This window comes from Sylvia atricapilla, chromosome 3 (genome assembly GCF_009819655.1).
Source record: "Sylvia atricapilla isolate bSylAtr1 chromosome 3, bSylAtr1.pri, whole genome shotgun sequence".
In the NCBI taxonomy this organism is placed as follows: domain Eukaryota; kingdom Metazoa; phylum Chordata; class Aves; order Passeriformes; family Sylviidae; genus Sylvia; species Sylvia atricapilla.
Window position 1 is genome coordinate 48495530 of NC_089142.1, and position 26052 is coordinate 48521581.

The 26052-nt window shown below is 38.0% G+C and overlaps 2 protein-coding genes and 1 long non-coding RNA gene across 5 annotated transcripts in view; 2 read left to right on the plus strand and 1 right to left on the minus strand.

The window, feature by feature from the left end:
- On the plus strand, positions 1–20269 carry KPNA5 (karyopherin subunit alpha 5). 2 transcript variants are annotated; one of them, XM_066315288.1, is made up of 14 exons: positions 1–131; positions 2133–2266; positions 4582–4683; positions 4767–4866; positions 5643–5737; positions 6548–6679; positions 6949–7037; positions 8231–8330; positions 9867–10030; positions 11100–11178; positions 12151–12276; positions 13097–13224; positions 14872–15050; positions 16629–20269. In XM_066315288.1, exons 1-14 carry the CDS (start codon positions 128–130, stop codon positions 16814–16816), a joined length of 1620 nt encoding a protein of 539 aa, XP_066171385.1. In that variant the 5' UTR covers positions 1–127; the 3' UTR covers positions 16817–20269. The 2 variants fall into 2 exon arrangements, with proteins under 2 accessions (XP_066171385.1, XP_066171384.1); XM_066315287.1 differs by lacking the exon at positions 1–131 and adding an exon at positions 213–425.
- Positions 1–26052, plus strand: part of LOC136359053 (uncharacterized) — a 945479-nt gene that overhangs the window by 366124 nt on the left and 553303 nt on the right. The window lies entirely within an intron of this gene.
- FAM162B (family with sequence similarity 162 member B) lies at positions 19758–25045 on the minus strand. The gene is made up of 4 exons (XM_066315289.1): positions 24695–25045; positions 24129–24240; positions 21037–21145; positions 19758–20829 (listed from the first exon to the last, which is right to left on the minus strand). The coding sequence occupies exons 1-4, from the start codon at positions 25038–25040 to the stop codon at positions 20731–20733; spliced, it is 666 nt and encodes a 221-aa protein (XP_066171386.1). The 5' UTR covers positions 25041–25045; the 3' UTR covers positions 19758–20730.

The window sequence follows — 26052 nt, forward strand, 5'->3', positions numbered from 1 at the left end:
CCGGCCAGTGCGGCGCGCGGCGGGGCGGCGTCCGCCATCTTGCATCGGTGTGTGCCGCCGGTGCGGAGCGCTCCGGGGCGGCGATCTCGCGTGTGGACGGCGGCGGGTGCCGGGCGTGTCCGCCGCGATGGGTAAGGAGGGAAAGGCGCTGAGAGCCGGCGGGTAGGGGCAGCAGAGGTCGCCCCGCTTGTGGGGCGGGATGCCCGGTGCAGTCGGGTTCCCCGACGCAGGCCGGTCTGCCGGTCCGCCGGCTCCGGCGGGGTACTGTCCTCATGGCAGCTCGGTCGGGGCTGGGACGGGGTGTCGCCTTCCTCCGGCTGGAGGGCTCTGCCATCCTCCCCCTTCCCTGCCTTGCGGGCTTTCCACCCGTTCTGCTGGGGGCGTGGGTGAAGAGCGTCGCTCCTCGCTGTGTGTCGCGGGGCTGGGTGAGTGTCCGGCCTCTCGGGCTGACGGGTCGGTCAGTCCCCGCGGGCTCGCACCGCTCAGTCCTTGCGGGCTGGGCCGGGGCGACGCCTGTGAACAGCGTCCGGCAGGGGAGCGGCAGGAGGGACGGCGGGGTGCCGTGTGTAGTGAGCTCTAGACAAGAAGGAGAAGAAAATAGAAGTAGTACGATAGGTCTGTGCACAACAAGTGGGTGCAATGCAGGATGTAGTGGGTAGAGGGATTTGATGTTAAAACGGGTATAGTTTTGTAGTACTGAAATGAAGCTTGCTTGGATCCAGATGCAGAAACTGTGAAACCAGAAATCTCCAGTTTTCTTGCCCTTATGATGGCTATATTAAAAGCCTTGTGGAGGGACTGAAGCTATAATCTTCTCAGCTTTTCTTTTTGAAAACGGTTTTGATGAGACCTTCCTTCCACCTGACATTCTATAACTTTTCAGTGATCTGGTGACTGGGTTACTTTGAATGTGCATTTCTCTTGTTCAGTCCATTTCTTGGCCTGACAGTTTCATTGGCACAACTAAATTAGCAAGGCATGAACGAGTAAGAAAGGGATGGTGTTCTAGAACTAGATAATCCAGTAGCATTGTTGGGAAAATAAAGTTACATGACTATTGCTAGAAATTTGTCTTGGACAGTGGCACACTTAGCCTTGTTGTGCAGAGATGTCAGTAGTGTACTTAGGTTCTTGTGAAGCAAATCCTTGGGTGAAACAGGCTGCCGAGCCCTTGTGGTGTTGTTTTGATGTCGGCCTAAGTCTGCAGTTTTCCTCTCACAGCTTGTATTTATTGCTTAGTGGTCCTTGGTACTGCTGATAAAAAACAAAACCTTAAACAAACAAAAACCCCAAAACAAAGTGTCTCAGCATGGAATTTGCCAGAGAATTGTGCACAGCTCAGGAGCTGTAGTTTACTTGTTTTCTCCTTGTAGAAGAATTCCAGACCAGTGATAGTTTGTGTAGAGTCTTGTTTTTGACAGTTGTTTCTCAGATGAAGGCTTCAGTTCCAGCTTTAAAAAAAGGCACCATGCTTTTAACAACCTTTTCCACTCTGTTTGATCATTCTGATGACAGAATTGTGAACTATCACTTTTATCTTTCCACAACTGATATACCTGAAATGACAGTTTCTAATCTTCTAAGTCCATTAAAAGAACTGGTAATTGGAGTGAGACAATAATTTTGTTACTTGAAAATTAAAAAGAGTATGACTGTTTGGGTGCTACTGACCCTTAAGTTGTTTTCCTGCACACAGTTAAGAAGGAAAAGTGTAGCCTTTAGATTGTTATGTTTCTGAGATGGTAAAAGTAAAGAAACAATGCCATAAGGTATTAAAAAAAAGCAGTAATTACTGCAGGGATTTTTCTTGGGTTTGTCCTTATTTGTAATATATTTAATGTTATCTTTATGAGAGGAGAAGGGAAATTTCTTTGCTTGTTTGCTGAGAGAATCAAAATTCAGTAGCTTATGCCCTTTAATGCCATATCTGCTCCTTGAGATGAACTGTAGTTTAATCTACAGTTTGGAAATGCCTATCTAAGCATAGATTTTGTGTGATTTCTGCATTAAAGACTTGTGTTGGTGAGCTGGGTATCGCCACTGCAGAAATCTCTAGCGCTGCTGTAGGTATTTCCGTAGTACAAGAGATGGCAGGTTTGGCTTTTTGGAATAATTTTGTATTTTTTCAATAGACAACATGGCAAGCCCGGGTAAAGATAACTTCAGAATGAAAAGCTACAAGAATAATGCTCTTAATCCCCAAGAAATGCGCAGGAGAAGAGAGGAGGAAGGCATCCAGCTTCGGAAGCAGAAAAGAGAAGAGCAGGTAAGTGTCTTGGTGAGCTGTTCACTGTTCAGTGCCTGTGGAGCTGGATTCAGGAGCCTGAAAGGACTTGAGCAGACTCATCCTCTGGAGTGGAACTCAGGACTGCCAGGTTGAATGTCTGTTTTCTTTTGCAATTGTGGGAAGCTCCAGGCATCTCTCAATAGGATCATAAAAAAATGAACAGAAGCCCTTTCAAGTTACTAGGGCACAGAGGAGAGAGCTGTGCCTTTTAATTTTAATCAGTAGTCTAGGTTTAAACATGTGAGACTAGACCAAAAGAACGTTCATATTTCCAGTAAGAATTTGAATCCTTGCATTCTCTGCTAGAGTTGGTGTCAAAGTTTTTTTGTGTGAAGGGAGAGGATTATTTTCATCTTTGATATCATGGTTCAAATTGCCTAAGAGCTCTTCTATACTAACTTTGGTAAAGTGGCTACCAGTTAGTGTCCCTGAACTATTATATAAACTTTTGCAGTTGTTCTCATTGAATTATTAGTGATCAGAGTACGTGGAACATTGTCTTATTTAATGGTTACATGGAACATTGTATTATTTGATAGTTTGTCATAGTTCCTCTTCACAAAATGTTTGGTAATTTCTTGCCAGGAAGGTAAGGAATGTAGTTTGTTTTTCCATTTGGTCTAAAGTGGGTGAATTTGTCTCCCGCAACCTAGAGAGTGTCCCAGACTCTGATCTACAGTCTGCTCTGAGGTGGGAATTCTTACCTTTCTACTGGGAAAGTGGTGCATGGAAAAAGAATTTCAATTATTTGGGTCAAAGGGGTAAGAGTCAGAAGTGGTGTGGTATATACACCACTGACCTGTGAATGGGGAACTGCATTGCACTTCCTGCTGAAAGTTTTGTTTATATGTTTTGTAGTAAATGCTCCCTAGATAAATTATGAAAATAATGGGTGTTTCCTCTCCTATACTGACTGTTGTAACAGTGAGACTCTGTTATGCTTTGCCTGGTCTTAGTTTGTTGAACCCCAGTGTTTTTGAGCTCTTCCTGCCCTGAGAATGAGTTTGTGTAGGGAGATGAGACCACTTGTGCTCCAGAATAAAATGTGTCTGGTAGAAAGCCCCAACAAGTCTATAATTTTCCACCAAGAGCTTCTGTGTCCTTGCTGAGTGCTAGAAAGAATGGCTGGTCTTCTAAAAGTGGAAGGTTGTTTCTTCTTCCTTTGTGGGTTTAAATGGAATTGAGCCTCATTTGCATGCAGGATTCTGTAATCGTTTTGTATCCAGAATTATGCCCAACCCATAAGTGCATTGAACAGAGGAGAGAGTGCCTTGGTTTAGGTTTCTGTTGAATGCAGCTGGATGTAAACATGGAGTTGTTTGGCAATTTTGGACATGTAGAACAGCAGAAACCCAGATCTGTAGGCAGGTAGAGGGGCAACACTGAAGGGTTTATAGTTGGTTTCATTATGCTTACAGGTGAGATCTTATTCAATAGACTGAGAATCTATAACTTCTTTCTAAAGGTACAAATGTAATACTCTTAGAGATTTTGGTTACACTGCTTGTAAGTGTAGTACTGAAATGCAGATAAAAACTTAGATTTGGTATCTAGAAGAGAACAGGCCAATGTGAATGTTTTGCCTGTATGTCAGAAAATGAAGAGGCACTCCCTGAATATAGCTTATTAAATACTACAGTGCTGGTGTGTATTCTGAGCATAGGCAGTGAGTGCAGCCAATTGTAAAGCAATTTTTGGACATAGAGAATGTTTAATGTTGCATGGTTTGGAAATTCACTTCGAAGCTACACTATTTTTTCTCTTCTAGATGAAAATTAGTTTCTGGTTTAATCTTTCCTCAGCTGGGTATAAAATACAGGTGCTGCTTAGTAGTCTTCTGTAGAAGGGAGGAATGCAGTGTGCTGAAACATAAACATTGCCTGTGTGTTGGTGGTTTTAACCTATAAACTAGAGAAAGGGGAAAGTAGCTTTAGAATACTATTTCTTGCTTAAAATGCATGTTAATTATAAGGGATAAAAGATTAAATGCAAAAAGATCTGTACCTTCTTTCTCTTGTGGAAAAAAATATGGAGCTTTATAACTAGTAAGAATTTAGTTCTAAATGTGTATCTGAAATGTTGCTGTGCAGTTTCTCAAGATACAGGTATGATCATTTTTCTCTTTTATGTTTAAATAAACTTTTGTTTAGAATTCCCCTTGCATTGGTGAATAGGAAGGAGAGTAGGTAAAGTTCTTTGACTGGTATTGGTGAAAGCATTTCTTCAAGTGTACATCATCAGTACCCACACTTTGGTAACTCCTGATGTCTCCCAAAAATTTCCCCTTTGTTCAGCTGTTTAAACGCCGGAATGTGTCTCTCCCGGGAAATGAAGAATCCATGGTAGAAAGCCCAATTCAGGATCCTGATGTCAGCTCTACTGTTCCTATTCCAGAGGTAAATACTTCAGAGTGTGTTTAGAATGTTACCTATTAGTGTGCATGGTACTACACCATAAGAAATCTTCCTTGAATTTTTAGGAAGAAGTCATTACAGTAGATATGGTACAGATGATTTTTTCAGATGATCCTGATCAACAACTCACAGCAACTCAGAAATTCAGAAAATTGCTCTCTAAAGGTAAGTAAACATTGCCTGTTTTTTCTATTTTCTTCTTTCTGTGTTATTATGAATTATACTTAGAGTCAGTTAACCTTTATTTATGTTTTATTTTAAAATAGATCTTGCAGACACTTGTAGTTCTGTTTATACAGAAACTGCCAATTTTTTTCTGGCCTAATGGGTAAATTCAAAAATCTTCATTATTTTGACCTTAAGTCTTTCAGATAAAGTGAAAAAACAAGGATGTTTTTGATTGAGGTGGCCAGGGCAGTAACTAGCTGGGCCCTAACATACTTAAGAGTAATTGTTGCAGTGATTCAGCTTCTCATCCCCCTTCTCTACTCAAGGAGAAAAAATTACATGGCTGGCAAAGAAGAGTTTTTGTTGGGGCTGTAAAACATGCAATCTTAAGGTGATGCTGGTATGTGTATGACATGATAGGTAAAGGTGTGCTTGGTCTTTTAAAATAGTATCCAGTAACCACAATTGCCCTTCCACCAACCTAATCTATTGGTGGAAGGAACATGTTTTGTGATATGTTACTAACATCCAAACGGATAATAGTATGTGTTACTGTTATTATGTGTAACAGGGTGTTTACTACATTGTAACATAGCACTTCATAGCGAAGATCCTGCAGTATTCTCAAGTGAAAAGCTTGTGACTCCTTTTGAAAAGAAAATAATTGAATGAAATTATTATAAGATCTACAAATCATATTCATGGTTTTTGTCATACTGAAATAGTAATTTATTTGGTCTTTTTACACAGATATTTTTGTTTTTATTCCTTAGAGCCTAATCCACCTATAGATGAAGTAATTCAAAAACCAGGAGTAGTACAGAGGTTTGTGAAATTTCTGGAGAGGAGTGAAAATTACACCCTGCAAGTGAGTTCGGCTCTTACTGAGTGGGGGTTTGGAATGGGATTAGAAACCTTTCCAAAAGAGCTTTGGAATGCACATGTTGTTTTGTTTGGTGGGGGGTTTTAGTAACCAAATATAATCATTTTTCACTACTGAAGCCATGTGTTTTCATTATTGCTGCTAAAAATGTTACTTGACTTTGTGAATTTCACAGTAGTCTTTAGGGTCATGTACTCAACTGGTCATAAACTTGGGTGTTGAAAGCAGGAGGTGTTTGAGAGGATTTGCAGAGTGGTATATTGAGATCATCAGCAATGATGTGTGAGCAGGATCTGTCTCGTTAAGTGTTGAATATACTGTAGTACTTTTCAGATGAAATCTTAGGAAAGAAAAATTACAGGAAACTAAAAGGCATGTTTGAAGCCCTTTTAAAAAATCTTGGAGAAATATCTAATTAATGGTAGGAGTAACTAGTTCTGTCTCCACCTCCCTGGGAATAGCACCTAGGCCTCGTGGGCATTTGTTCTAGAAGAATTAACTTAATACTGAGTAAACAAAAGGTATTTGTACTAGTTAATAGTGATTTGAATTCTTTAGTTCTGTAGGCCAAAACCTGAAAATAAGGTAGTTCCCAAAGGTACTTACTAAATGGAGATTTCACCTACACCAAATATTTTATTGTATAGAGAGTACTATGGTAGTAATTGTATTTCAGTGGAAAGGAAAAAAAAGTTGGAAAATTAACCTCTGAAACTCTTGTATCATACTTCATGTCATGATTTTAAGTTTTACTGCTCAGTTGTTTAACATGCTTATGTTTGTATTCCTCAACAGTTTGAAGCAGCTTGGGCTTTGACAAACATAGCGTCTGGAACTTTCTTACACACCAAAGTTGTAATTGAAACTGGAGCCGTTCCCATTTTTATTAAGTTGCTTAGTTCAGAACATGAAGATGTACAGGAGCAGGTAACTGTCTTCTTGAGGGATTTTTTAACTAATTATAAATGAGTTATAAATGTCTCCTTTGGGGTGTGTGGGGTTAGAGAGGCTTTGAGCCTCATTTGCCTACTAGCTTGTTGATCTGCCTCCAGGAAGATAAAAATTTACTGTCATTATTTTTTCCCTCATGGATTTTTTTTTTCTTTTCTATAATATTTGCTGTAGAAAGTACAGATATTCTGTAAAAGTTGATTTGCAAGCATGTGTAAATTCACTTGGATGCTTTGCTTTTTAAGGCAGTGTGGGCTCTTGGAAACATTGCTGGTGATAATGCAGAATGCAGAGACTTTGTTTTGAACTGTGGAATATTGCCACCTCTCTTGGAGTAAGTACTGTAAACTAATACTATAATATGTTTTACATGTATAGATAAATGAAAACTTCAACTTAGAATTTACTTGAAAAGAATATAAGTTTTTGTCTAAAATGAGAATCATACTGATATAATAAGAAGCAATTTAATTTTCGATTACATGAGCTTCATGCATATCTTTAATTAGTCCATGACTGGAAGCTTTTCAATGTTTGCAAAAGGAGAGAATTTTATACCATACTTCGTAGGTATGAAATTTCTGTATTGTGCCAACTCTGTGTTGTCAGATTTCTGAATGTATGGGGTGGGAGACATGATTTGGTTCCTGCTTGTATTTGTATGGTTCCATCTGCCTAGGCAATAGGCTGTTTTTTCCACCTTTGTTCAGTAGCTCCAAGCTCTAGTCTTCCTATTTATCTATTTGCTTCCTGAGATGAGCTATCAGAGTAGTTGTTACATTAGCTGTGTTCCACTAGAAGATTTCTCTTCACTAGGAATATTATTCCAGCATTCACTATGTGCTTGCCGTAGTATTTTCATCACAGGGAAGAATTTGCTCAACACAAATGTTGCTCAGTTTATTACCTCTTAAAGTAATAAAAAAATTAAAAACATTTGTAAAATAGCTTAGAATAGCACAGGAGAACATGATTACCTTCACCCAGGTCTTAAAGAATTAGTATTTTAGACATTTTGGTATGTATCCATAAGTGAGCCTGATTTTTCAGGTGTTGAATCTTTCATGTTGTATTTGGCAAAACCAAAAATAATGTGTTAATTTTTTTACAAGAACTTCCAAGTTACAACTTTTTATGGAACTATTTTTTTTTATTATTACTAATCACATTCTCTGAATGAAAACATCAAAGTTCATTTCATGCAGGGTTGCATCTCCTAGCCCCTTGTAAAGACCCTCAGAAAGGTTTAGTTGAATGATTTTTCATATAAGCTGTTGTTTACTTTATGTGCATGTACGTGATTTGGGAATGAGACATCCCAAAATTAATCGCAAAATAATCTACTCAGATTCGGTTGATTTTAAGAAAATAGTTGCAGCATATAAGACACAAAGATAAATAAATTTAAACTAGTGACCAATAATAGAATTTCTCTTCCTGATCTGATGTTCTGTTGGTAGCAATAGTCATAAAATTACCTAAATTTTAATGAGAAATTACTTTTTTTGTTATTGTTGTCTCTCACAGATTGTTAACAAATTCAAATCGTCTTACAACAACTAGAAATGCAGTCTGGGCGCTCTCAAATCTTTGTAGAGGAAAGAACCCACCTCCAGACTTCAGTAAGGTATAATAAAGTAGTAATTTTGAGAAATCAGAAAGCTAAAGAATACTTAGATTTGTAATATTTTATAACAAATAGAATCTCTGAATCTGGATATAGACATACATTTTGTGTTTTTAATGTCATCACACAGTCTTGCCCATCTGTTGTATCTGTGAAGAATCATCTACTTTGGCACCTATCAGCAATAAAATCATACCACTTAAAAACTTGAGACTACAGTCTTGTGCAAAGACAATCTCTTCTCTTGGTGTGAAGAGAAGGACAAATTATATATTCAGCACAAAACCGTGTGGGGCTGTATTTTCTCCAGAACTGTTGTAAAGAATGTGAGTTATAGTTGAAGCTTCCACAATATTTTTTTTTGTTCTGTAATTCTGAGTGCATGTTGCATGAATAAAATTTTGAGTTTCTTGCTCTGTCAAATACAGTTAATTCAGACTATGATGACAGAGAACAGAGAGAGCGTATATGCTCTCCCTTTTTTTTTTTTTTTGTCTTCTCTCCAGTATGTGGCTATAAAGACTGTAGAGACTAGAAGGAGTTTCAGCTTATTTTCAGTATGATATTATTTTCTGGTAAGGTTGATGACTTTAAAAAAGCTGAACATTGGATATTCTGGTAGAAGAGACTGAGGTTAAATGACTATTAAAGTTAATCTGGAGAGAGTTTACCTCATGAGTTAATAATTACTAACTAGTAGTTATTGCTACTTATTAATTCTTGAAGAAATATTAACAAAAAGGAGGGATTTCTGGTGTCAGTTAATTGATCACCTCACAATGACTCTGCCTAACCTATATCCTTTACTAGTGTATTGTTCTGGCAGTGAAAAAACAAGATTTTTTTTTTTTTGCAGCTTGAATACAAAATCTCACAGGTAGAGCCTGAATATGCACAACCCATGTATGGTAAAGAATTAAATTCTACAAAGAATATGAAATTCCCAGGCTTGCACAGCAGACCTGTCAGGTTCCAAATGGTCTTAAGATGGTCTCATTCATTTGGCTCTGTGTGGAAGTTACAGGGGTTAAGGCAGTAAGAACTGAAATGTGACATTGCTTGTTTCACTGGTGAATAGTGGGTGCTGTGTAAGTTACACTAGGCTGGCTATTACAAATAACTGCCAGTACTCCTACTACAAAGCCAGCAATTAAAAAAAAAAAAAAAAAAAAAAAAAAAAAAAAAAAAAAAAAAAAAAAAACCCTCCACCTATATTACTTTGAGATTCTGCCCCCGAATGATTGAAAAAAGCACCAGTAATTTCTATAAAAGCAGATTTTTTTTTAAGCTGAGCAATTATATACTTAGTACAGTATCTTTCAATAAATAGGCTGTGAATCAGAATTTATCCAATTTGCTGCTTTGAACTGGATATCTGGTTTAATCAGAAAGTGTTCCACCTGGGTCTTCATTCATTAATGATCTCATGTACTAGAGCAGTAAATAGTTTTGCACATTTATGCCTTTGCAGAGTGTTCTCTGAAACTTGAAAAGCACAGAACAACTAATTTGATGCAATGTTTTTCTTTAACCTAGGTTGCTCCTTGCTTAAATGTTTTATCAAGGCTGTTGTTTAGCAGTGACCCGGATGTGTTAGCAGATGCTTGCTGGGCCCTCTCTTACCTTTCAGATGGTCCCAATGATAAAATTCAAGCTGTTATTGATTCTGGAGTGTGTCGAAGATTGGTAGAGCTGCTTATGTAAGTCTTCATCTCACCAAATAAATGTCTTATAGTACTGCTAATATTAAAATAGAGCTGTGTTTTCTCACCTGAAGTCTTAATTTGTTTTTGTGTAAAGTGATGAACATTAATTCAGTCTGAAATCTTTCAAGCTGCTTGCTAGGTTGCTTGGCTCCTGCAATTATTCCTGACATTGACATTGAAAAAAGTTTTTTCCAAAGTACTCTTATATTCCTCAAAATTGAATGTAGAATTTCATATACATGAAGTAATAGAAGGGCAAAGACTGAAGACCAATGCTGAATTGTAAATTATTTTCTTTTTTTAAATTATTTATTTATCTTATTTCAGTGTTGTATTTTTGTTTCTAGAACATATAATTGCTTTACAGGCATTTCTTAGACTCAGTGAAGTCCAAAGGCTGGCTAGAGCCACTTTTAAACTGTTCCAGTATATTTGGGTTATGATTCATTATTTTCCTGGAAAGGGAGACTAAATCCTGGTGTTCACATGGGACTGCAGGGTAGGTCTGGGATAGCAGTTCCCAGCACAGACAGCTCAGTGCACCTGCCCATGAAAAGCTTGTTTTTAGAGCTGTCAGGAGAGGGAAGATTGCTTTCTCTTCTATAGGAGCTCTAAGAGAGCTATGTTGTTTCCTTCCCCCACACATCAGGCAGCTAAATATGGACTTCATGTGCTGGCTTCTGCAGTTATTGACTCACAAAAGGGATAATTTTGCTTACAAAGCATATTAAGCTTTAGTATACACCTCATAATACCCCCTCTGTTTCTGTGGATATTGAACGACACATGTTACAGTATCGTATTTAATAATACTTGAGCTGGGTGAAATGGATCTCCTGAGCAGATTGCTCTAAGTTGTGCTGTTCCACAGAGATCTTTAAATCAGCAATTCAGTTGTGGGGTTGCAGTAGTCAAATGTGGCTAAACAAGGAAAGTGCAATAAGTAATACAGTGTTTTTGATAACTAGATACTTAGCACCTGAAGTGAGCCATTGTTTGCTGAAAATGCAAAATTATTCTGTTAACACTTGGTAATATCAAGCAATATAATATCTGTCTCCAGGCATAATGATTACAAGGTGGTATCCCCTGCATTAAGAGCAGTTGGAAATATTGTTACTGGGGATGATATCCAAACACAGGTAAGACTAGTTGATTTAAGAAAAATTATTTGGCAAGACAGAATTTTGTAAAATCTTTGACAGAATAAATGTCCTGTACAGGTATCTGCATATGTTACTGAAAGAGACTTTCTAGAAATCTGTGTTGTTGTTTTGATAGATCAGGCTTCCGTTTTAGGCATGAAGTTAATGCAAGAATAAACATTTTTTTACAGCATTTCGTGTAGTGGATTGCATCATTTTCTGTACGGTACTTCGTTGCTTTTTTGTTGTTTTTGTTTTTATTCCTTCCTTACAGGGGGTTCAGTTACTCATTACAGTTCCCTGTTTGCCAATCGTAAAGGCAGTCAAAAGTTTTCATTTCTAAGCTATGCTTATACTTGATTTTTCCATGAATTTGTATGTGATAGTCTTACTGTTGTAATTTATTCTAAAGATCTATTTTATTAATTTTAGGCAATGGCATTGATTTTGAAGCAATGCAGGAAATAGGACAGGTCCTACTTTAAAAGTAATTCTCTCTAAAAGGCTGACAGTACTAGTGTAAAAAGAACACAGGGAAACATGCTAATTGCATAAATTGTGAGCTCTGGAGGAAAGGATTTTGCTAAGGAATTAAATGGAAAACATTATCTCTTAAAAAATTAACAAATAACTATACAAATTAGATGTGCACTTGTCGATCATTTTGACTTACCCATATTTTAGCTTTGAGCAGCGTTACTTAGTTTTGCTATTGTCAGTCTTTTGGTCTGAACTTAATTGAAGGCAGATCCTTTCAAATTACTGGATTATCTGGTCACACTACAGCATTGAACACTTTAATTTTGCAGGATAGGACACTTCATATAATATAAATGTGTTGCAAAATCTTTTGAAATCCTCTGTAAAATGCTTTTTTGTATATACACATATATATGTATGTATGTAAATTGCACAAGGCTATATATATGTATAGTACAACTGAGTTTTCAATTTTTAAATTTTTTTTAGGTGATTCTAAACTGCTCTGCATTACCATGTCTCTTGCACTTGCTTAGTAGTCCCAAGGAATCTATCAGAAAGGAAGCATGCTGGACTGTTTCTAATATAACTGCAGGAAATAGAGCTCAGATTCAGGTAAAGCCAGGGAATTTGTTATTTGGTCGGTTTTGCTTTCATTTTACTACTTTGTTTCATTTTCCTTCAGAAGGTGTAACTAGATACTGCTCTGATTCTTTATTATTTGTTTTAGTCCTAATTGTCTGTAATTTTACCTAACATAAATGTTTTCTTCTAAACTTTGAGATATTATTTTAAATAGAAATAGCTGTCACAGTTTGTACTACAAATTTGTCCAGTGAAAAGTGAAGTAGTTTGGAAATGGTGAATATTTTGCTTGGATTGACATGATATCATCAACACTGAGTTGTATTCTTGTGGAAATTACTGCATACTGACTATTGTTCTAGGTGTCTACAACTATCTGAAAAAAGCTTCTGATCAATAAAACTGAGAATTCTGAATCAGAGTACATATTCCCATTTCTTTCCCCTTCTGTTTCAATCAGAGATGAAAATGCTACTTCCTGATGTAACTTAAAACATGAAATGAAGTCTCCAGTTATAGACATGTCTCGATGGAGATCACAGACCTCAGTAAAATGGAAAATTTTGTTCACTTCAAAAACTCAGTATGTGTTGTATGATTTTAAAATGGGCCAATACTGTAAGCTCTGCCCACCAGAAACAGAAATAAAAACCCCAAGGTATTCTGATGGCTGCTGCAATGTTGGAATAGTTCTGAATTTCAGTTTAGCATTTCTGGCTTGTATGGCATCATCTAAACAAGATATTCTTTGCTTTGATATCAGCAGGCATCACTAATTCTTGTAGTTAAGGCTGTAAGTTTTCTGAAATCTTTATTATTGATTATAAAATGTTACAATTTCATCTCTTAGGCTGTTATAGATGCAAATATTTTTCCAATATTGATTGAAATTCTTCAAAAAGCTGAATTTCGCACCAGAAAAGAGGCAGCGTGGGCCATAACTAATGCAACATCAGGAGGAACCCCTGAACAGATCAGGTAAGTTTGTCTATGTTACTATTTTTGCTGCCTAAGGATCTTCTGTAGGGCATTTGGATTTCTGCATTTGAATCTTGACCATCATAGCAACAAAGTCCTAAACATAGCCTCATTTCCTTGAAACTCTGTACAGAGGCTAAATGTAGAATTTTAGAATTTTACTGGCTAAATTCTAAATTTTAGAATTTTGGAAAAATCTAAGTACATGCAACAAACTGAATAAATGATTAGTACTTTGTTTCAGGGATGTTGCACCTACAGTTTTCACAGGCTAATCTTCCACAGCTGATATTATATTGTCAAACACAATTGGAACAGTTGATGAACAGTTTCAGTGTTTGAAAGTGGAAAACTGTAGAGGGTTCTTTAGAAAACTTGTGCAGTGGGATTGTCTATTTGGCGACAAACTTCAGGGATTTTAATGGTTTCTTCATGTATTTTAAACTCACTATCAGTCTTATTTTAAAGCAGATGTCTAAACTCCTGCTCAGAACAGAGTTTGATTAAACTTTTACTGTCAGTAGCTATTTATATGCTGCAAAGATAGAATTGCTAGAATAAAATACTCTCTGGTTTCTCTGAATACTGTAGAATAATGGACACTTTAAATTAGTAGCTGATAATTTGATTTAAGAGTTACTGTATTATTTGGAAGCCAGAACTGAAAGTGATGTGATAACTTTTCCAGCATATTTGGGAGATCTGTTGAAAGAAGTATGTTCTTGTTTATTTATAATGTAACTAATCCTGATTTTGTTATAAGCAGGAAGTGTTATCAGGGGGATAACAGGGATAACAAAGGAAAGTGTTTTGTTTTTTTAAATTTTATTTTAATTGCTTATATAATGTAACATTTCAAAACTTAGCATTTTAAAAATAAATTTTCATTCAGGATCTTCAAATAGTAGATGTGCATATAATAGCATAAGAATGGCTTCTCATCAAAAATGCATTTATATTATTTGTGTCGTGAAGTTTTAGTCCTCCTGATGTCCTCAGGGTACTGCTGCCTAACTGCAGGATAATTTTATACCATGGAATTAAACTATATTTAGGCAAAGATTGCTGTCTTCATTTTACTTACATGCTAGAAGCAAAGACACAGGTGAAGGTGCATACACAATTTCTTTTTGAAGTTGGGAAAAGGAGTGGGATACCCAGAATCTCGATTTTTTTGTCTTTGCATTTACAGTTACATCCTTCTCTTTATAGTGTGATGATAATATTTTCATGGACTGCTAGTGTGGACTGTGTTAGCACAGAACAGTGCTCAGTGTTCTTACATGTATCTATTGTGTTTACTTGCTATTTTTACAACTAGAAATTTCAACTGCCTGAGAAAATAAGTTCCTGCTAAAATTTTTTCTCTTATATCCAGTTAAACCCACCTGAAGATCATAGGTAAAAAGAAGTTAAAAATACAACAGATTTCACACTCCAATTAGGAATACACACATTAAATTTTTTTAAGATAAGTTGTATTATTTATTTCATTTTGAGCTAAGTTTCTCTTTGTATTGTTGCACGTTTTAGAAATTTGGTAATTTCAGTCACTTCTTTAGCAAAAGTATCAATTATCTGTTCTTTTCCTCTTCCTCTGTTTTTGGGGTTTTGTTTTGTTTTGTTTTTGTTTTTTCTGTTCTAAAGGTATTTGGTAGCATTAGGTTGTACCAAGCCTCTTTGTGACCTCCTGACTGTGATGGATTCAAAAATAGTACAGGTGGCATTAAATGGACTTGAAAATATTCTGCGTCTTGGAGAACAGGAGTCAAAGCAAAATGGAATTGGCATTAATCCTTACTGTGCCCTCATAGAGGAAGCCTATGGTAAGAGCACACTTCTTGTAAAACTGCATACCTGAACTTCCTTAGTCTAGGCTGGAAAAACAAAAGCATTGTCATTTTGAAATTTGCAGGTACGTTTTAATATAAGAATTACTCCAAGCATAAGTAGACACAAAGTATCACGAATTAACTAAGGTAATATTTACGGGAAAGTGGTTAAATGCAGAAAATAGGTGTTTGTCTGCAGTCAGTGTAAATGTCCCTCTAGAGAAGCATTCACAGTAGGATTTAACACAGATGTCCCAGTCTATTGGAACCATGTTTTGCGTTAATTTATCAGCCATTTCAAAACACAGTTTTTAATACTTTAATACGTAGTCCTGTCTGCTACGATTTCATTACCAACTGGAATGTAAGATCAGGGTTTTTTTTAATTGATCCCAAAACTGGATCACTTCTTAATATAGTAAATAGCAGTAACAGAAAAATCAACTTCAGATCATAAAACTAAATAAGTTTTTTATTTTTGCAAGTATTTTGTCAAGTTGCTTATAAAGGTTCTCGAATTAAACCACTATATAAAGGCATTCTAGCAAAACTAATTCATGGAATTTCATGATTGGATTATTTTACAATTGGCTTATAATGAAACTGTCATTATTTATATGGAGAGTTGCCTTTTTTGTAGCTCTGACAAAACAAAATTGGCAGACATTTGTATTTCAGAAACCGGCAGTAACTAAAAGAACTGTGGTTCTAATTGACCACATTACATCTGACTAGATGGTCCTAACTTTTCTGTAAAGCAGTCTTTACATCTGAATTGCCTGTTACAGAGTTTAATTTTTTAAATCAAGTGCATGCTTGAAGAACTTAGCAATTAAATGCATAAGGGGAATAGGTACTGAAGACTTTAATGGAATTTATTGTATTGCAGATTTTCTGTCCATTCGTAGTTTTAAGTATTGACTCTCTAGGGGTTAACTCCTTTAGCACTTAAGCATAGGCTGCTGAAGCTGTAGAGTATAAGTTCAAGTAAGAAAAAGAGGTGATTTTGTCACCCTCTTTGCTTTGGCCTCTGCCGCCATCAGAAGGGTTCATTTGAGCTCTTTCTAATCCAATCTAAGTGGAAACTACATTACCTTAAAAAGCTAAACAGGAATTTTATATCAACTTAACTGACTGCCTAGTACTTAATTCAATCAAGGGAGCAGAGTTTATGTCTTCTACTTGCAAAATCGCAATCTTTCCAAAAGGTAGTAGTTTAAATCTTAAATTTTAAATTCAGAAAAGATACCAGACTGTGTCCAGTGACGACTGCATGAGTGGAGATAGAATTTAGAGTTGGGGAAGATTTAAGAGTAGAAGAACATAATTTGGGGTATTAGTTTGATTGAAATTCTTCTAGCATAGTTTTTAAATGACTTTGGACAGCAGAAAATAAAAACTAGAAATGCATGGGTTAGGAAATTAAGAACCAGTGATATCAAATTAATTGAGGTGATTTGGGATTGCATCTTTTTGTCTTAAGAGGTACTGCTGTACTAGAAGTTGCTTCTATTTGAATTCATCATTCATTTAAACAACTATATTTTTGAAAATGTTCTATTTTGAATTTAGGACTTGATAAAATTGAATTTCTTCAGAGGCATGAAAACCAAGAGATCTACCAAAAGGCTTTTGAACTCATAGAACATTATTTTGGTGTCGAAGAAGAGGACTCTAGTATTGCACCTCAGGTGGATGAAAGTCAGCAGCAATTTGTGTTTCAACAGCAGGAGGCTCCAATGGAGGGGTTCCAGCTCTAAACTACTGAAGTGAATATAAGCATAAAATTTAAACACTTGTATGGTTTGGATTTTTTTTTCTCAGAGGTCTATTCCTTATGGCCAAAGTTAGAGGAAAAGCAGAATATGTTTTGCAGAAATAGATGAAGAAACAGCTCATGCACTTTTATACATTGTGTTAGAGACAACTGTTCTCTGTTTTGTATTTGTGTTCTTCATTATCTCTTATGTACAGAAGACAACTGTGAGTAATCATGTCTAAAAGCATTAAATGTGATTTAACAAGAACTGTTTAGCTAAGACTTGGTAGGATTTTAGGTAGTAGTTCTGAATTTTTCATGTAGTCTCAAACTTCATATCAGCAATACAGTTACTGACAGTTGAATTTTTTGGCAGTAGGCTTGACTTGCCCAGTCTCTATCAAATCTACCTCTTGTATTGAAGCAGAAACATTGCTTCAGATCTAAGGCATGAAATAAAGATGAGCTTGTAAGAAGCTGAATTGGAATGTGAAAAATATTTATTTAAATTGTGAAACTTTTATGCATTACTTACTTTACAACACACTGTTGGAATTTATTTATAAAACATATTTAAAGACATAATAGATATACATATATAATGCTAATTACCTAATATAATATTGAATATATGAAAAAGTTTTTTCTGAATTATGTGGGAAGAGGACTATATCAGAGGTTTTCAAATTGGAATCAGCAGAGACCTTGCTGGTCATTTGACGTTTGTTCTGTTATGAAAGCTGCTAAATGGCATTACGAGTCAGCCACAACTGCAGTACTTTGAAGTGGAAGCAGCCGCTGCAGTTACCACAAGGAAGCTGCAATTAGGAATGACAGATGGGTGATGTGCATCAATCACCAAGCTGATGTTTTAGAGCTGTCTTCTGTCAAGATGTGGTAACACCATTTCAGTTTGAGAAACATTGCAATGTTTGCCTTTTAGTACAATAGCTTCTTAAAAGTTTAGACAATAGGTGTTGTTTTCTGACCAGGTATGCTACTGCCACTTGAATTGTTCTTTAGGTTAATGAATTTGGTTTGCTTTTGGTAAGACAATAGAAATACTGCAGTGAAAAATGAATAGTGAATCACTCCAGTTGAAGGAAAAGTTTGTTGTACTGTAAATAGCATTAAGTATGTGGACACCAAAACTAACTAGAAGTTATTGTCTAAATATTTAGGCTCTACAATATACAGTGTTTGCTGTTAAACACTAAACGAAATAGAATTCTAATATTTACGTTAGCAGTTTTGAGTACAGAAAAATGTATGCTCTGCTTTGACTTGCATATAAGTAGTGTTTCTGGTGTATTAGTAGTATATCTCATTTGGAGAAATTAATACTTTGGATTAACTCTGAAGTATTGCTATTTTTTATTACCTGTAATTAATGTATTAACATCAAACTCCTGGGTTAAGTGAAATCTGTGACATATGAGAGCATTTCATGCTTCATAAAAAGCTGCAATTCAAACTTCAAATCACTTACCCATGGCACTGTGCTTGTCACTAAATAATATTTTAATGCACTGAAAAATACAGGTTAAAGGTGGTATCATTTACAGTACCATTTTATATTTAGAATTTTTTTTACACGCAAGTTAAGATTCTAAGATGTTTCACTTTGATGTTACAGCAATATATTCTATATTGTAATTGAATGTGGGACTTGAAGTGGATTTTCTAAAATTAATGGTCAGTTTTGACTAAGATATAACTGGGAGGGAAGCAACCTCCCTTTGAAGTCTTTTTAGTGGAAGATAGAAGTGTAAGAAGTGTATATAGGAGTGCTGTTACTTTACGAACTCTGAATAATGAAATATTTTAGCAAATGACACTTTAAACCTAGATTTGTACAGCATACAACAGTTTTGAATAGTGTGGTAATATTGAGTACAGCTGCCAAATTTTCATATAATGTTAGGTGATTTTACTTAATGCCCTTTTTACTATCACAATTTTAGGTTTTCATACACCAACCTTCATTCTTTGCCATGGTCTCCCCATCTATCAAAGAACAGGGTAACAATCATGGAATTCTACTAAGATTACAAGCAAATACTGAATTTCAGTGTTCTGGTGTAAGAAAATTATTCAGGTAACAGGGTATTCCTTTGTTTCTAACAACCTTGTTTTGATAACAACCAGCTGTGCCTGCTTTTTATTTGGAGAACCCTGTAAAACTACGTTTATAAGCCTCTCTAATTTAAACCAAATCTGAACTATGAAAATCTTAATTGAAAGACTTGAAAATAAAGAAAAGAGGGGACATTTAAAGTATTATATTTGTTTTGAAAGAATGTCTTCAGTTGTGTGGATATATTATTCTATCTTGTGGATGGTTAGTGACTGCACTTTATGCATTTAGACAAACTATTTCATGCCTCTGATACCATTTAAATGGAACAGCTAGAAAGGGAGCTAAAATTCATGGACTTAGGGTAATGAAAATCCTTCTTTAAACTCAGCATTTGGTTTACCCTGATATTGTTAAAAATATTCATGAAAATTCAGGATGGTCTCTCCTATTTTATCACTGGGTTTATAACACGCTTTGTTAAAAGCACATAAATGAACAAAATAAAACCCAAGATTATGACTTAAAGTCAGCTGTGGCGTACTCATTTGCATGTAGGGGCATGATTATCATGATGTTAACTAAACAGATGAAACTAGTATGATGAGAGAAACAAAACTGTAATATGAAAATCTCTTTTAGTTAAGCATTTTATATGCCATCTGAAGTGCCCCATCAGTTACGAAATCTGTTTAAAAATACAGGGGTTTGGGTTTAATTAAAAGGGTACCATTTGTTCTGCTCATGTGAATACTAACTAGCTAATCTATGCAACTATGCAGAGCATAAGATTTTTTTATTAGTTCCCTACTCTTGTTACACTGAATCATATCTAATTTTTTTATCATTGCACTTTTGTCTGAGGACTGGTTCATACAGCTTTTTAATTTTCTAATATTTGCTTTACACACTGTTGCTAGCAGCAATCAAAAAATAGTAATAATGTTGACACAGAAATGTTTGCTGTAGAAAAAGTTTGCAACTGGAAACTATTTATTGTCGGGCCTATCTTAAAAAAAATAGTAAAGATGCACTATTGTCTTTCCTCCATGGTTAATTCTCAGTTGGTTTAAATTTATTAAATTGTACAACAGAGGATTTTTGTAATGGGTCTGCAAATTGTTATGTGGACTTAAACTGTGACCTCAAGATTTCACTGAAATCTGGAATGAGAAATTCTAATTACTTATGGCACAATGTCTTCATATAATGTGTGGAAACCAAATTATCTGTATTAACTTCAGATAGTAATAGTGCATCTTTAAATCCAGGCCAAAGGCCCATTACTGTAACAGAACACATATAAGTAGTATGCAATATTATGGAATGTTAAATCTCCAAATACCATACAGAAACCAATAAAACCTATTTTACAGATGCTGGCTATATTTAGTGATTCAATAAGTGTTGCTTCATAAAACTAAAAAATGCAAATACCATTTTGAAAACAGCATTGGTGCCAATGAGTTCCAGGTGGCAATTTGTGCCACTGAAAAACTATGCACTGTCACCAGACAGAAAACTTGAATTTCAATATTTTCTGGTTGTCTAACCAAAGGTACCTGACATTCTTAGGAAACTACCTCATCTCCTTTAAAACAAATTACTGCTTTTAATAATATGCAAAACATTCTAAATAGTTTTAATGATAAGCAACAAGCATCTGGACTATCTTCCTAATGAAAGAGACCTTCCCTTTCTTTTTGTGATGCCATAGCTGCCCTTACTGGCTCCAGGTTGTGCATAATACAGTTGTCCATTTAGGGGTGAAACTCACTAATTGCTCTCAGCAGCAGTTAATTTTGCTTTTCCGGGGACATTCAGCATTTCAGACGAAGTTACTTTGTCTTCGCCTCTGCCTCCAGCTCAGCCTCCCTCCGCCACTTGGCCTTCTTTGCCAAGTTTAAGCTCGTTAAGGACTCGTGACGTGCAGCTGCCTGAGAAAGTAACAGCATAGGAGTAAGGATGCATCCAGGGAACACTGTCCGACCTCAGGAATGGGCAACAGCCATCTACGGTGGCAGGGGGGGCAGAGATTAGATTAGCTGAAGCTTGGGCAGCTGTAAGCTGCTGCTCTTGGTTTAGATTTGTGTGCTTTTCACAAAATTACGTTATTTTAAAGCATGCTACATGGTCATAGTTACCTTCTTAGCTGAAGCAATCACTGCAAAACAGGCAATAATTGAGAGCCCAATCATGATGTAACAGGCTTTCACTCGAGCTTTGTTTCTTGCCTTGTCTAGCATCTCTGGCCTGCAATTAAAGTAGTTGAATTGAGTAATTAAAAAAGGCAAAGTATCTCTTCAAAGCATTGCAGACATAACATCACAATTTAAAAATAAATATAGAATTAGCTTCTGAAAGAAGCGTCTTCAGCTTGCTGTGGTTAGTTATGTATCAGCCATTTTCTAATTCATTTTCCATGACAAAACAACATTTAGTGCATTTAGACTGTTTGGGTTTTTTTTAAGCTGGGACAAAACAATTTGCTCAGGCAATAAATGTTTGCATCTCAATGCTTGGGGTAGATACACCAGAAATCATCCCTTAAACTCTAAACATAGTGAAAATTAAGCAGGGTTATCTGTTTCAAACAGATGGAGATGTATATGTGGTGTCCGATGAAGTAAAAGCAAGCTCCCTTTATTCAAAGTTAACTGTAGAAATCAATTACTGCTATATCTAGCCTACATCTGCGGATGGTGTTCTGTAAGCTAAGGACTTTACATCCTTGGATTGTTGATTTAAGCAGTTTGTACTACTATGAGTTAAATGTTTTAGTTCTTTACTAAAGCAGCAGCCTGACAGAAAGTGGGCGGCTGATTTCAGCCACCTCCATCTGCAGGATTGTTTTTGCTGGTCCTCAAAGGTGAAAGTAGTGAAAACTGCTGTTCTCTGGCAGTAGTAGGTGCAAAGGAGGCATCTTATAGCCCAATAGTCTGCTTTGGTACAGCTCCCTTTTCCACCCTCCTCTCTGAGCCAGCAGCGTGTCCCTGGGAACCAACAGTAAAGGAAATCACTCAAATTGTCCCAAAACGTTCAGCTAAGTTTTTCCAAGTCAAACATGGGAAGTTTGGGAGTGCAGTTTTTAAGATGTTCATAATAATACTGGCTGTGCAGTGTTTTCTTTTCATAATTTATCATGGGAATGCTTTATAGATATACAGATATATCTAAGATATGTTTTATACATCTGTATAAATTCACAACTATATGTATAAAAAGCGTAGCTGCATAAAGAATTGATTTTTGTGTTCTAAGTAAATGTGGTGTAATGCTCTCTTTCCTTCAAAAAACCTTTAGATTTACTTTAAAGAGTAACGTAGTGGGATGGGCAGAGCTAGGGAATTGAGAGTGCCCAGGAAAGCCTGCACGAAGGCTGAGGGCTGCAGTGCTTTGCTCTGAGGTTCAGTGGTGGGAGAGGACAGGTCCCATGAGTGGCAGTGCTGTACCATCCATCCCTTCCTTGCCAGCACACACAGGGGGAGCATGTTGTGCACACTATTTCTTGCAGGTGACTAACAATGCCTGCAGTTCTAAGGAACTGCTTCTGGTTTGTACAATGATAAAAATCATCTTCAAAACAAACTGCACATCAGACTGGCACGTAGGATCATTAATCCAATAATCCATTTGTGGCTACAAAAGCAAAACCATAAATGTTATTTGTCTGATGTATTATCCTAATTATATTTCACAGAGCACTAATTGAAACTCCTCTGAGGCCGATTTTCACTTTCTCCCTGCTTTCTTTATCTGCTTTAAGGAAAACAGACCTTACAATGTTCTTCTCTAATTGCATATTAGGGCCTTTGCTATTCAGTCCTTATTCAAGACTCCAGGTAAACCTGTGCTGAAGTCAGCAACAGCTGGGGCTTTAAAAAAACAAAACAAAGAAAAAAAACAAACAAAAACAAAAACAAAACAAAAAACCCAAACAAACAAAAGAAAAAACCACAAAGAAACCACAACAACCTTGAATAAAGCCTGCAGATTTGTTTCATAGCACAAACTACCTTCAGCAGTTAGGTTGTGTTCACAAGTAGCAACACCTTGCTATTCTTTTTTTTTTTTTTTTTTGACAAGAGTTTAAACAGTGCCACAATTCAGCCTCAATGTCTAACAATTAAGTACTTCTCGTATATTACTATGGGGAGGGGAGGGGAGAAGGTCTTACAATTCTAAAAATACTTTGCTCACCCAGAAAGCACAGTGGTGACACTCACCTGGCAGGCCAGGAGTGATTTTTGTGCATGTGTCTGTATGACTGGCAAATGCCATAAAGATAAACATCTCCTGAAAACTTGCATAGCGTTTACAGCTCTGTCCGAACCTTCCTCTAGAGGAAGAAGGTGAAACTAGCAGCACAAGAGAGGTTAAACTGTCCGGAGAGCCACTGTCCAGCTCAGCAAACTCCAGTGGAAATGTCAGGAACCAGCAAGAATAGGCAGAGGATGTAGCTGTCGCTTTACACAGCTCTGCACACTGTTTATTCTCCATGTGTCACCCAAGGTAGGGACATACTGCGATGATAAAAAGAAGTGTCCTGGAGAGATGTCTAACACGCTATCTAACATCCTAGGAAAAGAGAGCCTTAAACATTAGAGGGATTTCAGGTATTTAATGCCTGACTCCCTTAGGGGTTGCTAGTTTTCAGCAAGGCAGAGAACTGTAGAGTGTGTGTGGTTTGGGTGCAAAGGGACCTTCAAAGACCATCTAGTTCAGTGGGTCAGCAAGAATAGGAGACTATGGCTACATCAGGTACTCAGTTTTCCTTGATGAGGGATTCTCCTCTCATTATTTCCTTCCCTATTTTTCCTCAAATTCTATAATAAAAAATAATTTGTTGCAAGTAATCATTCAGTGACAACTCCCTTAGAACAGTTTATGCAAGCCATAAACAGAAAATACTGTTTACCAATAACATCCTTCTCTGCACGTTCGGAATAAGCAAAACAAACAAGCCAGTACATAAATGTAACCAAGGCTGTCTACTCAGATGGACCCAGTTCTTAATCTCAGGCTCTAGGGACTCCAGAAAGGAACATTTTCTCATCTTAACCTCTAACCAGGACAGGAAATTCTCTTGCCCTCTAATTTGTTTCCAAGTCACAGTGTTGTAAAGTTGACCGTTTTAAGCTCTGTGGAAAAGTTTTAAATTTTCCACAGGATCAGGATCACACCACTGCTTTCCCTTCAGCTCCATGTTACCCTTGGACAATGCAAGCACACTTACGGGATCCTCAGAGGAATCTCTTCTTCTGTCTTGAAACGTCCAGTCCAGATAAGGATTTTTTTGTCAAAATTCGAAGGTTTGTAACTTGCAACCACCCGGTGAGCTTGCTCAGCTTAAAGAGTAGGGGGAAAAAAACTCACTTCGTAAACCTGGCACTAAGAGAGAATTATGACTGATAATAACGTGTGGAAGGGAAAAACCCTACCCATTTTGGTCGTTGGAGGAGTGATTTAGGGATTAGACCTCCAGATCTCCGCTACGCGGAGTCGCCTCCGCGCCGTCTCTGGAATATCCCCGCACGCAGCGAGTGTTTCTGTGGGTCTGATTCCACCTCCCCGCCGCCCGCGGGTGCGGGTACCCAAGCGAGCAGGAGAACGCTCGGGACCACCCGAGCTGTGGTGCCACCGCCGGGCGGCCCCACCGGGCAAACCCAGCCCTCTCCGTCCCGGACCCGAGCCGCCCGCCCGCGCATCTCCCCGTCAGCCCCGGGACGCCGTCGGGGGGCCGATCCCGGCCGCTCCGCTTCCCCCCGGTGCGGCGAGCAGCCCCTTAAAGCAGCTCCTTACCGCGGGGGGTGCCCGGGCTCCGGGCGGGATCCCCGTTGGCCGCGGCTCCCCGCGGAGCGGGCAGATGGAGCGGCGCGGCGGACAGCAGCCGCCCCGGGCGGAGGCGCGCCGGCAGCATGGCCAGGATGGCGAGGATGGCGAGGATGCCGGGACCCTCTGCCGCAGCGGGACCCTCTGCCTCGGCCGGACGCTCCGCCGCAGCCGGAGCGACTCCGGCCCCGCCCGGCCCCGCCCCGCGAACCCTTCCATCAGCGTCCGGAGGAGAGGAGCGGAGAGGCGAGGCGAGACGAGGCGAGGCGGGACGGCCGCCGACACCCGGCGGGGATCGGTCCTCCGGAGGGGGCATCTTGTTCACCTACCACACTCATGGATTGCAACTCTAGCGTGGAAAGGTCAGCGTCCGAGACAAAACTCGGCTAAAGAAACAGACGTGGTAGTTCAGCTTCATGTTAGGACGTGCCCCTGCTGGAGCGAGTCCTGGGGAGGGCCACAAAAACAACCAGAGGCCGGGAGCACCTCTCCCGTGCCTCTCCCAGGCTGGGAGCTGGGATTGTTCAGCCTGGAGAAGGTTCCAGGGAGCCCTTATGTGTTGGGGCTTCGGGCACGAACGGGACGGGATTACTGCGAGGCATTCATTGAGCTTTTATTGCGGCATCAGTCTCATAGCAGGGTTTTACACAGCTGAAGGATGGCAACAGCTCACTTCTGCCAGCCGCAGCCAAAGGTTTCTTTGGTACAGAGCATTCTAAAAGTTTTCCAGCCAATAGCGTATTGCTAAAGCTTACAGACAATTGTTGTAGCCAATCACTGAAAGCACACGTACACCTGCTTCACACAATGCTTGCTTTCTATTAACAATAGACAATACTCCATTATTAAGCTTAAAACTTTCCACTATCTTGCAAGCATATTTTTCTGCAGCTTTAAGCTCTATCCTAGCCAAACCCAAGACTCAGACTATTGTTTTATGTTCTTTCTTGCTGTACTATTGTATCTTCTTCTCCTTTCACACTTTGCAGTTACAGCTAATTCTAAGTTCTTCAGCTCTTTCTGTTCCTGGGGCCTTCATCCACAGCTTTCTGGAAGTTTCCTTACCTTTTATATTTCCCACAACGTTACAGCACCTTCCAGTGCCTAAAGGGGTCTCACAAAAAAGACGGAGAAGGGCTTTTTACAAGGGCATGTAGTGATTCCTATGCCTCCATTACAAGGAGTAATGGCTTTAAACTGAATCAGGATGGGTTTAGATTAGGAAGAAATTCTTTCCTTAGAGGTTGGTCAGACACTGGTACAAGTCGCTCAGAGAAGTTGTGGATGCGCCATTCTTGGATGGTTGGATGAGGCTTTGAGCAATCTGG

What these genes read in the sequence shown, in the direction of transcription:
- KPNA5 (XM_066315288.1), top strand. An exon ending in AGCAGAAAAGAGAAGAGCAG is followed by an intron (nt 2,267 to 4,581) that starts GTAAGTGTCTTG and finishes CCCTTTGTTCAG; the next exon opens with CTGTTTAAACGCCGGAATGT. An exon ending in GTGAAAATTACACCCTGCAA is followed by an intron (nt 5,738 to 6,547) that starts GTGAGTTCGGCT and finishes ATTCCTCAACAG; the next exon opens with TTTGAAGCAGCTTGGGCTTT.
- FAM162B (XM_066315289.1), bottom strand. Translation starts at nt 25,040, where the DNA reads ATGCCCCCTCCGGAGGACCGATCCCCGCCGGGTGTCGGCGGCCGTCCC. An exon ending in GAGATTCCTCTGAGGATCCC is followed by an intron (nt 21,146 to 24,128) that starts GTAAGTGTGCTT and finishes CTTTAATTGCAG; the next exon opens with GCCAGAGATGCTAGACAAGG. An exon ending in TGATTGCTTCAGCTAAGAAG is followed by an intron (nt 20,830 to 21,036) that starts GTAACTATGACC and finishes TTACTTTCTCAG; the next exon opens with GCAGCTGCACGTCACGAGTC.